Source organism: Cutaneotrichosporon oleaginosum (genome assembly GCF_008065305.1).
Source record: "Cutaneotrichosporon oleaginosum strain ATCC 20508 chromosome Unknown ATCC20508_contig08, whole genome shotgun sequence".
Lineage (NCBI taxonomy): Eukaryota > Fungi > Basidiomycota > Tremellomycetes > Trichosporonales > Trichosporonaceae > Cutaneotrichosporon > Cutaneotrichosporon oleaginosum.
The window spans coordinates 47,677-63,073 of NW_027072177.1; the positions used below are offsets into that span (position 1 = coordinate 47,677).

General features: G+C 61.3%; 7 protein-coding genes across 7 annotated transcripts; 5 read left to right on the forward strand and 2 right to left on the reverse strand.

The window, feature by feature from the left end:
• Positions 1-1,631: 1,631 nt before the first annotated feature.
• On the forward strand, positions 1,632-2,888 carry COLE_07613 (uncharacterized protein; the record flags this gene model as incomplete). Its single annotated transcript, XM_018426857.2, has 2 exons — positions 1,632-2,173; positions 2,219-2,888. 2 exons carry the CDS (start codon positions 1,632-1,634, stop codon positions 2,886-2,888), a joined length of 1,212 nt encoding a protein of 403 aa, XP_018277082.1.
• Positions 2,889-3,238: 350 nt separating this feature from the next.
• COLE_07614 (uncharacterized protein) lies at positions 3,239-4,444 on the forward strand (the record flags this gene model as incomplete). Its single annotated transcript, XM_018420932.2, has 4 exons — positions 3,239-3,340; positions 3,435-3,605; positions 3,685-4,386; positions 4,421-4,444. The coding sequence occupies 4 exons, from the start codon at positions 3,239-3,241 to the stop codon at positions 4,442-4,444; spliced, it is 999 nt and encodes a 332-aa protein (XP_018277083.1).
• Positions 4,445-6,069: 1,625 nt separating this feature from the next.
• On the forward strand, positions 6,070-10,168 carry COLE_07615 (uncharacterized protein; the record flags this gene model as incomplete). The annotated part of the gene is made up of 23 exons (XM_018420933.2): positions 6,070-6,127; positions 6,160-6,269; positions 6,317-6,377; positions 6,416-6,492; positions 6,529-6,609; positions 6,644-6,745; positions 6,823-6,948; positions 6,982-7,144; positions 7,179-7,266; positions 7,312-7,459; positions 7,495-7,653; positions 7,688-7,781; positions 7,818-7,884; positions 7,968-8,073; positions 8,110-8,253; positions 8,290-8,400; positions 8,437-8,809; positions 8,846-8,969; positions 9,012-9,206; positions 9,238-9,326; positions 9,363-9,454; positions 9,497-10,004; positions 10,053-10,168. The coding sequence occupies 23 exons, from the start codon at positions 6,070-6,072 to the stop codon at positions 10,166-10,168; spliced, it is 3,192 nt and encodes a 1,063-aa protein (XP_018277084.1).
• Positions 10,169-10,261: 93 nt separating this feature from the next.
• Positions 10,262-12,049, reverse strand: COLE_07616 (uncharacterized protein; the record flags this gene model as incomplete). The annotated part of the gene is made up of 3 exons (XM_018419559.2): positions 10,262-10,289; positions 10,324-10,693; positions 10,729-12,049. 3 exons carry the CDS (start codon positions 12,047-12,049, stop codon positions 10,262-10,264), a joined length of 1,719 nt encoding a protein of 572 aa, XP_018277085.1.
• Positions 12,050-12,263: 214 nt separating this feature from the next.
• Positions 12,264-13,303, forward strand: COLE_07617 (uncharacterized protein; the record flags this gene model as incomplete). Its single annotated transcript, XM_018419560.2, has 4 exons — positions 12,264-12,448; positions 12,508-12,588; positions 12,647-12,749; positions 12,836-13,303. The coding sequence occupies 4 exons, from the start codon at positions 12,264-12,266 to the stop codon at positions 13,301-13,303; spliced, it is 837 nt and encodes a 278-aa protein (XP_018277086.1).
• Positions 13,304-13,455: 152 nt separating this feature from the next.
• Positions 13,456-14,352, reverse strand: COLE_07618 (uncharacterized protein; the record flags this gene model as incomplete). Its single annotated transcript, XM_018423814.2, has 4 exons — positions 13,456-13,553; positions 13,724-13,961; positions 14,149-14,224; positions 14,282-14,352. 4 exons carry the CDS (start codon positions 14,350-14,352, stop codon positions 13,456-13,458), a joined length of 483 nt encoding a protein of 160 aa, XP_018277087.1.
• A 322-nt stretch (positions 14,353-14,674) lies between these two features.
• COLE_07619 (mitochondrial 54S ribosomal protein mL40) lies at positions 14,675-15,298 on the forward strand (the record flags this gene model as incomplete). The annotated part of the gene is made up of 1 exon (XM_018420934.2): positions 14,675-15,298. The coding sequence occupies one exon, from the start codon at positions 14,675-14,677 to the stop codon at positions 15,296-15,298; it is 624 nt and encodes a 207-aa protein (XP_018277088.1).
• Between the last annotated feature and the right edge of the window lie 99 nt (positions 15,299-15,397).

Sequence of the window (15,397 nt, forward strand, 5' to 3'; positions counted from 1 at the left end):
GGCGCCGCCGCGGGGCGTGGAGTCTGCCAGTCTCATCCAGTCTCATCCAGCCTCATCCTCTGTCTGAGAGAGGATCGAGCGGAGCGTCAGAAATGCCCCAAGACTCAGACACTCGGAGGGGCGTGAGCTTTTCCACCAAGCCCTCGTCAGCAACATTAGTCCTCGGCGCGCTCTTCACCGTGCGATTGCGTACCTTACAGTATGCGCAGCACATACCCCTTCCCGCTGCCCGCTGCCAGTGCGCGTGCGTGCGCGCGCAGGGACATGGCCCAGCGCATCCAAATTTCTACTGTACACATACGCACAGATAACGAGAGATCGAGGCCGCGTCCGCCGCGCCGCTGCGCGCGTCGGCCTCGCTCGGCCCGCGCCCGGCAAACAAGTCCAGAGTTGCCGGGTGTGCCTGGCGCTCACATGTCCATCTCTTTCGGGGGCAGCCGCGGCGCGTGCCGCCGTGCTGCTGTGCGTTCGTGCGCTCTTGTGCGCTCTTGTGCGTCGCGCGCTCGTCGCTCAATGCTGTCTCGGATGCACCATGCGGCCAGTGCCAGAGCCTCAGCAGGCCAGAGCCTCAGCAGGCCAGAGGCCAGCGGCCAGCGGCCAGCAGGAGCCAGAAAGCCGCCCGCCAAAGCTAGCTTGGCGCTCGCCAGATGCCACAGGCCACAGGGTTTCGCCCGCACAGGCACAGCGACAACCCCGCCCACGCCCCCACCGGCAGACTTGGCCTCCCGACGCGCTCTACGATGGCCGTGCAGCTGTCTCAGCTGTCTCACTTTGACAACTGCTTGAGGCTTTGGTTGACCTGGATGGCAAAAGCGGGAGGGGCAAAGGCACCACTACTGAGTGCATTGGTGAATCGCGGCGTCGGGGTGGCGTCGAGGGCCAAACGCCCTGATCGTCTTGCGGCCTGGCCTTGGGCGCTCACTCCGACCACGACGGCTGGAGGCTGACGGCCAACGGCCGACGAGCGTTCGCGCTGGCGCAGGCGCTACTGGGCGCACTTTGTACGCTGGCGAGGCAAGAGAAGGGGCAAGTGATCTGGCTTCTGCTAGACTCTGGCGCCCGTTAGGTGACCGGGCCGGGCGTAGATGACGATGGTGGGATGAGAACATGAGGAGAATTATGAGCAACACCCGTGATATCAGAACAGATATGTAGCATCAACGGCGGCCAAGACTGAGCGCGGCACGGAGAACTACAGAGATAGCCGGAGAGCGCGGGTTGTGGGCCACCACGGAGGGCGGGTTGAGAAAAGCTCGTCAGCGTCTGCGGGGTAGCTCCAGTATCTTGGAGGCCCGCGGGTGAGGATGACCATCGGCCTGACTTGCGATAACCAGGATGGCTGCGGAGGTGGCGGCGAGGCTAGCCACTTTCCTAGCTACCAGATGCGTACAGACATGGAGACACACAGTGACCCTCGCTTACACCAGCGAGCATGCCCCGATGTCGCCGCAGTGCATCTTTGCTGTCCGCCAAACTACTCTTACGATGGCATGCAGCCTGACGCACACCCACATCCCCCGGAAGCAAGGACCCGGCGCCGATGACCTCACCTCCACCCTCTCACCCTCAGCGGCAAACTCGAACGCCCCCGACCACCCCCGCCCCACCATCTCGCCACCGCCCATCTCATCATGTACATTCCCATCTTGAGCTCGACGTTTCCCGAGCCCCGCCCCGGCCCCCACGCAACAGGATACGCCGTCGCCCGCATCCCCGTCGCCCCGGGCGAGCGGTACGTCGGTGGCCCAAAGCTCAAAACGGGCGCCCCCGCTCTTTCGCTCACCGAATCCGTCCTGGCCATCTACTACCCGACACCGCCCCGCCCCCTAGCAGCCGGCGTGCCATGGGTGCCCGAGCCCCTCGCGGGCGCTGTCGCAGGCTACGCGACGTACCTCCGCAAGAACTTTGGCTCGTGGAGCGCATGGGCGCTCGGCCTCGTCCTCGGGCGCGTCCGCATGCCCGTGCACGCCGCTGCGCCCCCATCGGCCGGTAGGTTCCCACTCGTCCTCTTCTCCCACGGCCTTGTCGGCACGCGTAACACGTACTCCCACTTCTGCTCGTCGCTTGCGAGCGAGGGGTATGTCGTCGTCGCGCTGGAGCACGCAGACGGCTCGGGGCCGTGCGTGATTCGAGAAGGCGAGGAGCGGCTGTTCACCCGTTTGGGTCAGACAGAGTACGTTCTCGCATAAATAACAAAGAGAAGACAACTAACTTCAAGCCTCTGGACGGACGATGGCACCGACCCCGCTGTGGCGCCCCAGATGATGGTGTGGCGCGCGCACCAACTTGATTTCCGCGTGCGCGAAGTCTACGCTGCATACAACGGCTTCAAGCGTTTCCTCTCTGGCGAGGGGGAGACAGACGGCGAGGTATCCCTCGCGGACCAACTGAAAGACAAGGTGGACGTCCAAGACCTTCAGCTGATGGGACACTCCTTCGGCGGCGCGACGATCCTCCGCCTCCTCCAGACGGCGCCGCACGCCGAGCCACTGCCCATCAAACGCGCCGTCCTCCTCGACCCGTGGATGGAGCCTTTTGGCCGCGTCCTCCCATCCTCGCCCGCGACCACCGCAGCTCCCGCCACGCAGATCATCAACAGCGAAGACTGGGCGAACAACAGCTTCTTCCCCGCCGAGAAAAAGGCAGCGCGGGATCTCGGCGCTGCGCTCTGCTCCATCGTCGGGCTCGGCCACCAGGGGTTCTCGGACTTTGGTCTCCTCAGCCTCAAGTCCAAGGCGCGCGAGTACCTCCAAACCATACATACCCTCACCATGGCGAGACTGCGCGACCAGCCGTACCCGCTCGAAGGGGAGGAGGATGGCGGCGAGCCGCGCCGAGTAGAGGGTCGACTTGCCGGCGAGCCTGGAGATGTGATCCGCCACTTTTAACTGTCCGTAGATGTTCTAGATGTTCCAGTAGATGGAGTAGCCAACGGTCAGTCACCACATGACATCACGAGCTACCAGTCTCACCTCCAGCCTGAGATTAGCAGATTAGACAAGCTCGATTTAGCCGGCAACCGGGCATCCGAACGCCGGGCCGGGGTGGAGGTATCCCTCAGCCCATCTCCCACCCTCCTCGCTCTCAACTCTAGACCATGTCCATGTCCCGCCGCGGCATCGCCTCTCTCCGCCTCCTCTCGCGCACGCCCCACACCCGCGCCGCCGCCCGCCTCGCCGCCGTCTCCGCCCCCCTCCTCGCCCGCCCGCTCCACTCCACCCCGCGCTCGCTCGAAACCATGCGCTGCATCCTCATCAAGGACGGCAAGGGGCCCGTCGAGAACCTCTACCTCGGCGAGGAGCCGACGCCGAGCCCCAAGAAGGGCGAGGTGCTGGTCAAAGTGGGTGTGGGTAATGCAGCGCTGATGCCAGATTGAGGTGGGTTTGTGCCGGCGGCACTAATGGCTCGGCTTGCGCGCGAGAAGCTCACACCAGACTTTCGGCCTCAACCGCATGGACCTCCTCCAGCGTGAGGGCAAGTACAACCTCCCCCCGCAGGCTAGTAAGACTGTCCTCGGCGTCGAGTTTGCCGGGACCATCACGGAGCTCGGCGAGGGCGCGTCGCAGTACAAGGTCGGCGACGAGGTGTTTGGACTTGCTTTTGGTGTGAGTTGTCGTTTCCCCTTGCATTCATTTCCCCTGCCTCCTCCCCTACCTATGCTCCCCGCTTCTCGCTGACCTCCAGGGCGCATACGCCGAGTACATCGCAAGCCCCGAGGCCATGCTCCTCCCCAAGCCCAAGGAGCTGAGCTGGGTGCAGGCCGCCGCTCTCCCCGAGAACTGGATGACTGCGTACCAAGCCCTCTTCCTCGAAACGGGCCTGAAGGAGGGCGAGAACGTCCTGATCCACGCCGGCGCCTCCGGCGTCGGCGTCGCGGCAATCCAGCTGGCGCTGCAGACCGGCAAGGCCGGCAAGGTATTCACGACGTGCGGCAGCGACGACAAAGTGGCCTTCCTGCAGAAACTGGTGGACAACGACCCGCGCCTGCACGTGATCAACTACCGGACGCAAGACTTTGAGGAGGAGATCAAGAAGAGCGACTCGGGCGTCGACGTCGTCGTCGACTTTATCGGCAAAGACTACTTCCAGCGCAACTTGTCCGTGATGCGCCGCGACGCGCGCATGGTCCTCCTCGCGTTCATGAGCGGCGCCGTTGTCGACAAGGCCAACATCGCCATGTTCCTCGCCAAGCGCCTCCAGCTCCGCGGGTCCACCCTCCGCTCCCGCACGCTCGAGTACCAGGCCGACCTGCTCCAGCGGTTCAGGGAGCACGCGCTCCCCCTCATCGTCGCAGGCAAGTACAAGATCGAGGTGTACAAGACGTTCCCGTGGACCGAGGTCATCGAGGGCCAGAAGGAGATGGCGGCGAACAAGAACTCGGGCAAGGTGGGTGGGAGGTGTGGGGTGTACTGACGGCCAGATCATCTTCGAGGTTACCAAGTAGAAAAAGAGCAGCATGCAGGCAGGTTGATGGTGATGGTGATGGAGAACGGCGAGTACATGGCTGGGGCGCATGCGGCGCAATCATCAAGTTGAAGCCACCTTCCTCGATGACGGTTGGTTGAGTCAACTCCTCTTATTGACAGGAGCCCTTCTCCTCGATCTCCTCGTTGCACTCTTCGCTTTTTCTTCATCACTCTCACTCTTCTCACTCATCGTCATCATTCATCGCTTACCATTCCCACTCATCCTCATCAACTCTCCACCGCTCGCTGGAACCATGTCCGACGGCACCAGCCGCATCGACCCCGCCGCTCAACTCGACCACCTCATCGCCCTCGTTGACCAGTCCCGCCTCCGTAATCTCCCCTCGTACAGTTCTCCATCCTCCGCCTCCGTCCTCAACCCCGCATCCATCCCGTTCCCCCCTCAAGCCCACTCACACTCCTCAACTAACCCATATGCCGGTCCATCGCCGTCGCCGTTGCTCGGCGGCTTCCAGAGCGACTCTGCGATCAGTCAATGGAATGCCATGCCCTATGATCCCTACCACACTTACCTCTCATGGGGCAGTCACCTTCCCTCGCCGTTCAGTGGCAACCTCACCTCTCCCTTCGATAACCTGCCATCCATCGAGCAGCATCTTCCAGTCACGCAGTCCGCTTCATATGATGCTCCCCAGCAAAGCGCACACGGCCTGCCACCACAGCTAGGCCCCACCTCGCCGCAGCAGCCTCTTCTCCCTACACTGCGAGTGACAGGCGAGCACCACCTCCCCACCGCAAATCACACTCCACCCGCTGGCGCACTGCAGCTGCACCTGGGCAGCACCAGCACCCACGAACCATGTCCCTCCCCTCCCTCCCTTCCAAGCGTGAGGATCAGGCCAGAGGAGCCAACGCTCGCCGACACACTCGAAGGCCCATCCCCCCAGGTTAACGGTCAGCCGAAGTCACTGCCAATTCCGCCGCGCTCATTGAGCCCCGCGGGTGACGAGTAGTTCGGTGACGATACGTGGATTGACACGGCAATCGCCGAGATGACTGAGGCCAAAGGTGAGTGGCCCTCCACAACCAGACTGATCAGCCGCAGCGGCTGGGCGACCGACCTCTCATGTTGTCCAATCCAGCAACTTGGCAACCCAGAATCACCATTTACAACGGGCATCTTCCGCCCCTCAGGTTTCTCAGATGCATGAGGAGGTTCTGCAGCTGCTGCCAGAGTTAACTTCACCGCGGCAGCCGTCGGAGCACACTGCTGATACTGCGCCGCTCGACGTCGCTCAGAATGCTGCACCACCACCGCGGCGCAGATCGCCGTACTTCCACAACACTGACAGTCCGCAAGCCCCTCCCATCCAGGAGACTCCTCAAGAGTCCAGCCCCCCCTCACGTACACCGTCAGCCTCCACCGTGCGCTTCCCTAAACTAGGTCCACGCTCTGCCCTGCATGCCCCATCACCCGCCCCAGCGAGTCCTCTCCGCACTACCAGTCTCAGACGTAACACGAAACCGGGCAGCGGTGATCGCGTGTCGGTCCATGCGCTTGGTAATTGCGGGAAACAGCTCAATGCTGACAGCAGACACTCCCGAGGAGCGCGCACTATTTCCTTTCAAGGAGTTCAATGACATGCAGAGCGCCGTCTTCCAGACCGCCTACCGGTCTGATGAGAACATCGTAGTGTCTGGTAAGAAGAGGTATGGGTCCATCTAACACCAGCACCCACCGGATCTGGCAAGACCGTTGTTTTCGAGCTCGCGTTCCTCCGCATGCTGCAGTTCAAGAGCTCGTCATTCATTCCGCTAGCGATCTACATGGCACCAACGAAGGTTCGCTTCTCATCAAACGCTCGTATTGTTACTGTTTTGACGCTCAGGCACTCTGCTCCGAACGTCTGAACGACTGGCGAGACCGATTCAAGAGCCTAAACGTCAAGTGTTTGAGTTCCCAGCTGAACATCGCACTGACACACGAGGCATCGAGCTCACCGGCGACACCGAGGTTTACAACATCCGGAAGTACACCGATGATGCCGATCTGATCATTACTACGGTAGGCTGAAAAGCAAGTGCTCTTCTTATGGTGCAGCCTGAGAAGTGGGACTCAGTGACCAGACGGACTTACTTGACGGCCGTCCAAAACCGCCTTTGTCTCGCCATGATCGACGAGGTTATGAATTTTTCACAAGAAAGGCTGACATCAGGTCCACACTTTGAGTGAGGAGCGTGGCCCCACTCTCGAGGTCGTTGTTTCACGTATGAAGAAACGCAGTGACGCTCTGCGTTTTGTGGCCGTTTCTGCGACGGTCAGTGGGCTCCAGCCTCCTTGGTGATGCGGCTGCAGATGGGCAACCGAATGTCAACTGGGTTGAATTGACGCCAGGTCCCGAATATCGATGATGTGGCGCGCTGGATTGGCAGCAAGGAGGATCTCCATGAAGAAAGCAGGCCGCTCTCGTCAATTGAGTACGATGACATCGAGCAGATGCCCAAAGCACGGGTGTTCAAAGTGTGTCCCTCTATGGATGTCTCTGACGCGCAGTTCGGTGATGAGTTCCGCCCAGTTCCTCTCCAGCTTCACACTGTCGGCGTAGATGCTCCGAATGAGTTTGCGCTTGGCAGCCGGCTCGACAAAGAGCTTTGGCGAGTCCTTAATCAATACACTGATGGCCTTCCTACACTAGTCTTCTGCCCAACTCGCAAAGGTAAGGAATACGCTCTCCCGGGGCTGACACGCAGCCTGCCAGTCGACCGCTGAGCATCTCTTCAAAGAGTACACGAATGCCCTCGCTAATCGCACGCGCCTGCCATGGGATGCGACTGATAAGTACGTTGATCAGTGCGCCGCATTAGCAGGTCGCTCACCTCACAGCCAGCCAGTCGTTCTCAAGGATGCCAAGATCCAGAAGCTGACAGAATTAGGCATCGCCGTTCATCACGCGGGCCTGGACCTCCTTGATCGGCGCAACATTGAGCAGGCATTCCGCAACTCGCAGCTGCATTTGCTTGTCGCAACCTCGGTGAGGGGTCGGTTCTGCTGGCCACTGACAGACAGACGCTTGCAGTGGGTGTCAACCTCCCTGCACACCTTGTTGTCATCAAAGGGACTTCATGCTGGGCCGGTCAAGGATTCCGGGAGTACAGCGACATTGATATCCAACAAATGATGGGCCGTGCTGGTCGACCTCAATTTGATAACAGTGGTACTGTGGTAGTGAGTCGTTGCTGCGTTGTCGCGCCTGACCCAGATCATGTGCAACAACACAAAGCTTCACAAGTTTCAGTCAATGTTGCACTCGAAGACGGTCTTGGAGAGTTGTCTCCATCAACACCTGACTGAGCGTACGTCACGTCTGCAAGGTCCTACTGACGGCCGAGACATCAACAGCGAGATTGGCCTGGGCACCATCGGTTCCCTGCAAAATGCCCAGGAGTGGTTGCGTGGGTGAGTGAAGCCTCTGACATCGCGTGGCCGTAGTATTGGCGCACCGCCTCGCACCCTTTAGAGATCCTGCGTGCTGATGGCAGAACGTTTCTCAGCATTCGCATCCGTCAAAACCCTAGGCACTACCAGGGAACGATGACCAAAGACTATGCAGACAGCTGGGACGGCACACTTGATCGCTTTGTAGAGGTTTGTGGTTCACGCGAGCTTTCTTCTGAACGACAGACATCTTTGCGGGATCTCAAGAAGCGAGACTTTATCACTGATGATCCTGAGATTATCAAGGAGAAATCTGAGAACGGGGCCAAAGAGCTTCTACCAACACGCCTGGGTGAAGTTATGAGTCAGAACTTCATCTCGTACAAGACGGTGCGTCTGCAATGCCGAGTACGTTATTGACGTCAGATGTGCCACATTATAAACATGGACGCGGATTCCGGAGTGCGCGACCTTCTCGAGCTTCTCGCTGGAGCAACTGAGTTCTCAAGTCTGCGTATCCGCCAGGGAGAGGGGGCAGTAAGCGGCCAGTCCAATCAAAATGTTGATCCACAGCTACTCAACAAACTTCGTGTACACCGCGATGTGAGGTACCATATTGACACACCCGTCAAGACGTATGCGGACAAAGTCTTCTTGCTTGCCCAAGTCGCCTTTGGCAATGTGAGCCTTGACGACTTTTCCACCAAGACAGAGAACACCGCACCGCTTCAGACGATGATCCTCATCTTCAACGCCGCCCCGCGTATTGCTCGTGCCATCTTCAATGTTGCGTGTCATTTGCGATACGGCGCAGCCGCTCGGGCGGCCCTGGAACTGTGCCATGTCGTCAACGGTAAGGCGTGGGAGGATAGCTCTACTGTCTTTCGCCAAATTGACAAGATTGGACCGAAGTCGATTGCTGTTCTGCAGACCAATGGCGTTCACAGTAAGCCAACAGCTCAGAGCACATGGCTGAACACAGCATTCGACGATCTGCTTAAGCTGGCACCCAGTAGGCTCGAAATGTGGCTCAATCGTCATCCGCCGTTCGGTAGTGAAGTCCTGGAGCGAGCAGCGGCCTTTCCGCGGTTCTCAATCGGTTTCACGTAAGCGTATCGTGTTTGCGTGAGTGTAGATCCTAATAGCAGCGAGAATGGGGTCGACACCGACGAGAACGGCTTCCCCACACTGAGCCTTCGCCTCCAAATCAAAAACACAGGACAACTCGTGCACAAATCCGCGACGAGCGGGGGTGGCAAGAGTCGCAAGACCAGGTCGTACAACCTTGTGATCCTCATTCTCAGCACTAAAGATGACCGTTTCATCGACAAACGCATGATCAAGTGAGTGGGTATTGGGTCACGCTAATTCAAGCACGGCCCGGTTGAGTGACCGAGTCCGCGAGTTTCCACTCGATGTTACACTCTACCATCCGGATGAAGGCATCATGTGTGTGGTAGGAGGTAAGGTCCGTTGCGGCAAGTGCTAACAACTCTCAGTGGAGGAAAAGAGCGGACTTTCGCGCACTTATCAGTACACGCCGCGCATTCCTGCCAACATGTTTCCCAAAGCCAAGACTATTGAGCGCGGGGTGAGTCAAAATGTCCTTGCGGATACTGGATACTGATCTCTGAACGCAACAAATACAAGAGCATCAGGCAAATCAATGATACCGACTAGCGCTGTTGATTCGTTGAGAATGCCTGAGATACAAAGCGCCGACGTCAGTGAAGACGAGGAGCTGATCGATCTCACTGCGCCGCAGAAAGTTAAGGACAAGAAGCGCGGTCGCCAAGAGGCGGCCAACCCCAAGTCGAAAACGCGCCGACTCGCGTTGGCAGCCAGATCAGTCATGGCCGACGAGACTATTGATGACGACGAGGATGCGGTGCAAGCAGGTTCACCCGCCTCTAGCGATACGCTCGACGTAATGAGCGACTCGCCTCGGCCTTCGAAGTCAGCTCGCTGGGAAGGCAAAGTCAGTGCCAGTGCGGAGTCTCCAATTGCACGGAAGCTGGTCAAGAGTTCAACGAGATCGGCCATGTCGGGGAGCTGTGCGGAGGCGGGCAACCGCCTACCAACGGTGTCGAGCAGCCAGGCGCCTGTGCGAAGGACTTCCAAGATCCCTGCGGGAAACAGTGGTGAGTGATGAACTGCGCTCTCCTGCGACCCTAGCCCGCTGACATCAGAAGTCTCCAAGGTAGCTCCAGCCCCTGACGCAGCCGCCGACCCACCTCGCTCGCCAGCGTCAATGACCGTGGATGAGCAGTTCGAGGCGCTCGCCAGCGTCAATGACCGTGGATGAGCAGTTCGAGGAGTGGTTCGGGCAGTTCCTCTGAGACATGGAGATGGACGGTATTCATGCGAGTGATCTGTGAATGCTGATGCGATTGTCGTTTTAAAATGGTGGGTTGTACGATCGCACTCTGCTCAGTCAGCTCCGGACCGCGCACGACTGACTTTGAGAAGTAGAATGGTTTCTGATGCTTGAGACTTAATCCCAGCGCCTCCCCTGTGGCGAGGTTGATGGACGAGTAGGATACCAGGTCCAGTTTGTTCCACCGGCCCCGCCCCGTCTCGCGCAACGTGAGCTCCATTTCGAACTCGTACTTTGCGTTGCTGCCGGGCTCGATGAGGTCGGTGATGAGCACGCGTGGACGTTTGCGCCCACGCTTGTCCTCGGAGCGCACAAGCTGCCACCGGCCAAAGTGAAGGCCCTTGGCGCGCAGCGTCGGCTTTAGCAGCGGCACGACTTCGGACGGGTGGTCGGTCGTGAGGAACGATATGACATGCCCGTCGGGATAAAAGCGGAGGAAGCGGTGGTACGTGACTGGTGTGAGCGTGCGTGGCTCGGCTTGGACTCACTCATGTGCGTGATCGTCACCCATTGTTCACCTGCGCCCGGCCTGATGTAATGGCAGACAGAAATGTACGCGCCATCCATGCGCAACCGCTCCTCCTCGAGGAGCGTGGTACGCCACTCATCGCGATGACGCCGGGCTAATGAGCGGCCGACGGCGATGCTCTCCACCATGGGCGGGACATAAATCCTCTCTGCCAACCTCTTCCACGCCGCCGCGTGGGCTGTGAGCAGGCGCGCGCGCCAGCATGTCGCGCCGAAGCGCTCGAGCGCCATAACGTCCAGGAAGAGAAGTACGCGGTCCAGAAGCTCGCCCGGCAGTGCCGCGAGCGGCATGGGAAGGGCGGGGTCGGCGGGGCGGAACGAGAGCGCTGGATCCCCCTCCTCGCCCTCGGGGAACGAGGCGGGGTCACCCACCCGCGCCTCAAGCAGCGCTGTGAGGCGGCTCACGCGGTCCCCCTCTCGCTCATAGTCCGGCTGCACCTGCACCTCGCGCGTAAACTGGTAGGCGGGCAGCTCGGGCGCAGACGGATCGACGATGTCGACGGGTGTCGGCGTCGGCGTCTCGTCGGCCTGCTCAGGCCCGGCCTCCTCAGCCGCCCGCGCCCGCTCCGCTTCCGCGCGCCGCACGCTTAGCGCGTACAGCCTGTCGACATTATCGTCGGCCCGGAATGCACGGCGGTACAAGTGCAACGCGTCCGACAGGCGCCCGCCTTGTTCAGCCTCTACCGCGCGCGTGTATAGCGCTACGGCATCGCCCGTGCGCCGGCGCTGCGGGAAGGGCATCGTATCTGAGTCGACCTCTGAATCCGTGGGCGTGGCCGCGGCGGCAGCGGCCTCGCGCGTGGGCTTTGTTGGCGAGCGGGGCGGAGGGAGAGGGGTGGGAGCGGACGTTTTGGTGGGCGAGCGTATCCGCGTCAGCTGCTTAGTGGGCGAGCGCAGGGGAGACGCGGGCTTGGTCGGCGAGCGTGGGCTGGCCTTCGTCGGCGAACGTGATCGCACGGCCGTGACAGGGATCGGCGGAGGGGGAGCAGCTGGCCACTCGTCGTCGCCGGCTTTGGGCTTGTCCTGGCCTTTGCCCTTGCCTTTGCCCTTGCTCTTGCCTTCACCGTCCTTGACCTTGTCCGTGCTGCCGCTTTCCTTCTTCTCACCCGTGCCCTTCCACATGACGCCGCCGGCGTCGACCTCGACCTCCTTCTTGGCCTCGACCTCGGCGCGCCACGCGCGGCGGAACGCCTCGAGCTCATCGTCCGCGACGGCGCCCCGCTCCTCCAGCGACAGCGACGCCATCGATGGCGGCTTTACGGGCTTTGCTGGGACGGCCATGGTATGGTGTGGTGGGTTGCGTAAGTGTCATGTAATCGCTGGATTTCATCTCAGGTTGTCGGTGGCGTCGGTGACTGCCACCGGACGAATGTGCCTCCACCGCCTCCACCGACCACAGAACAATCTCTCTTCTGCTCAAACCACCTCTAATCCACCGTTTCCCATCGATACGCTACGAACCGCTCCCCTCTTCTCTCCATATCCACGCCCAACAATGTCCCACGGTCAGCATCTCCCCTCCCCCGCGCCTACGCCGTTTCCAGGTGCGCCACCGGATGACCCCACCATCCGCGCGACACTCGAGAAGGAGCTCCAGCGCCTCGCGCAAGACCTATATGAGATGGAGGTGTGCGCTGGCGAGGTCGTCGCGGGGATGGAGGGACAGGTTGCCGAGCGTCTGTGAGTGCCCCTCATGGCGTCGAGTAGCGAGTAGATGGATGCGCGAAGGCTAACTGCAGCGAAAAGGTCAACAGGGCGCTCGTCGAGCTCACACGCCTCGCACCACAGGTCACGGATTCTGTGCCAAAGCAGGTCATCGAGTGCGTACATCCGCTTATATTACCGAAGGACGAGCCGGATGCCTGAGGCTGACCACAGAAACGTTGACAAAGCGAGGAATCCGCACCAGTACACCAAGACGTCGTTGAGCCGCGCGACAGGCGAGAACCAGTACGCGCTGGGAAGGCTATTGGGCCTCGAGGTGCGTTTCTCTGCGTCAACACGTGCCCTGTCTACGCTCGCACTCGCATACGGCCTCCGTTGTCAGCTGACTTGCACTGACGCCAGTCTTTCCGGCGGCAGCTCGAATCTGGGCTTTCCGACGCATTCCCCGACCTCCCCCTGCCGGAGCGCAGGCACAAGCCGGTCGGCGTCGAGAATGGCGAGGGTGGGTTTGGAGATGGTGCTGGCACAGACGGAGAGGGGTCGCGGGGTGGGGCGGGGGAGAAACGGGAGGCGGGGACGAGAGGTGGCAGCGAGGCCGTCAGTTCCAAGCTCGAGGAGGGTGATGGCGAGTCCCGAGGGCTTGAGGATGGCAGCGGGGCCGGAAGACCTGGAGAAGGGCAGGGGGCGGCGGCGGCGCAGCGAGCGGAATCAGAGGTTAAGACGGAGGACTTGGCGGGCGTCTCGTTCGGAACGGAGACGGACGTAGCGATAGGAGAGGATGGGTTCGCGGGACGAAGGGAGATGGACACTCGGGCTGGAGCTGAACTAGGAGAGAGCGACGCGAACGGTGACAGCAAGCCGGCGGTGTAGCAAGCCGGCACTATGTAGCAGCACAACCGAAGATAATCAAGCTCGACACAGCCCGACCCGCACGCCTCAAGCCCACAACTGTACTTCCGACATGTATCATTGTAATTGCTTCCTACGGTTACTCCTTCCGACGGCGACGGGAACGGCAACGGCTAGAGCGGGGCGAGCTTGTGCCCAGCCTCCCAGAAGAGGCTGATGCAGCTAAGGCTACCGGTGAACCAAGCTACGGTACGGGCGAGACCAGCGGCGTCTGGTGTTAGCGAATCTGCCTCTGCAGTGCGTGCGTCACACAAGCCTCCGCCTTCCGCCTCTTGACCTCACCACTCCCCTCCCCACTCCCTCGCGCTTCTCCCCACTTCTTTCGTCCCCTTCCTCCACCCGCTTTGCTCGCGCCTATCCCGCCGCACACCGATAACTCACTGTTCGTCCCGAGAATGTAGAGGAGGTTGTACGCGAGGCGCGAGGTGAGGTAGACACTTGCGGCGCGGTTGAGCACGGCGGTAGGGAGGCGAGCGACGTTACCGACGGCCACGGCGGCGGCGAAGAAGCCGAGCCCGACGAAGTTGTTGTCGTTTGCGGCCTCGGCGCGGAGGTAGCGCTCCTGGTCGGTGGGCGAGAGGCGAGACTCGGAAATGCCCTTGCGAGTGTTAGGGGGGAACTGGTGTGAGCGGTAAGTCGAGTGGACGACCTTATGCGCTATAGGCGCAACGACAGGGGGGACACGGTGGGAGTGACATGGCCTGATGGCCTCGTGCCGCCGTCATGGGAAGAGGGCACGCGATCACCGAGCTGGAGGCTCTCGATGGCTTGGCTTTGCACACTGCCTCACGACGAGCAGGACTCACGCTGAAGTCAAAGCCCTTGGCGCCAGGAGGCTTGTTGAGAGTGACGAGGGCGAGAGCGTAGACGTGCGGCGCGAGCCTGGTGTGAGCGAGCTACTCACAGCGAGCCCAAGTTGGGTCCATAGCTTGCACTCACGCGAGGCCGAAGGCCGCGGGGACGGCGTAGAGGCTGAGGTTGTTGCCGGTATTGAGGCCTGCGAAGGACATGGTTGTGATTGCTAGCTGTAACTGTGAGAGTGAGAGAGTAAGAAAGACAGGCGGGAGAGTCAGCAAGCTCCAAGAGGCGGCCACGTATGACCCGGTGGCGGGCAGGCGGCAGCGGCACGTCGCATCATGAGCTTGGCTGTGACTCGCTGGCCTTCGCGAGGGGGAGATGGGGAATGTCAACAACGTCATGTCATGTGATCCGCTGACCGCATCCCACGTGGCACCGCCACACTCGCTATCGCCGCCCGGCCCTCGCCGAGGCCGCTGAGATTTCGGCACCTCCACTTTCCACCTTGTCCGATCTCGACTTGCTCTACCCACCATGTCCGCGCCCATGCTCGCCTCGACGTCGCGCGCGCGCCTCCCGTCCGTGGCGCCCGCGCTCCGCCGCACCGCCTTCAACGCCCACGCCACCCCCACCGAGGGCAAGATGGAGGTCATCCGCGCCGCGCTGTATCCGAAGGACGGCGTGGCGCCGACTTCGGCGTCCCCCATCGGCGCGCGGCACGCCGACTACGAGCGCCGCATCCGCGCCGCCGCGCCCAGCGCCGAGGCGCACGAGACTATCGAGCGCGCCTGGAACCTCTTCCGGCGCGACGCGCGCGCCGAGCGCACCGCCGCCCTCGCGGCAAAGTACGATGCCATGGTCGCTGCTTGCGCCGAGCTCGACGCGCTCACCCGCCCTGCGGGGCAGGACGGCGAGTCTAAGAGCGGCGACGGTGTCCTTCCCCGTGCAGTGTATGACCGCGCTATGGTGCGCGTCGCGCATGCCAGCGCCGCGTATGCGGCTGCCAAGCAGGGCATGGCGCAGGGCAAGAAGAAGACGACAGAGAGCCGCTGGCTTGAGGCCAGGCCGGAGGGGATTGTACCCCGCGAGGCATGGGTGCCCGTCGACAGCAGGGGGAAGGGGTGGAACTACGAGTGGAAGCGGCCACTTAACGAGTAGTGAGTAGAGTAAGCGCGCAGCGAGCCCAAGTACGCAACGCTGTGGCTACTCCTGCATGCGATGATGCCGACGACAAAGCTGACAACAGATTCTCCCACC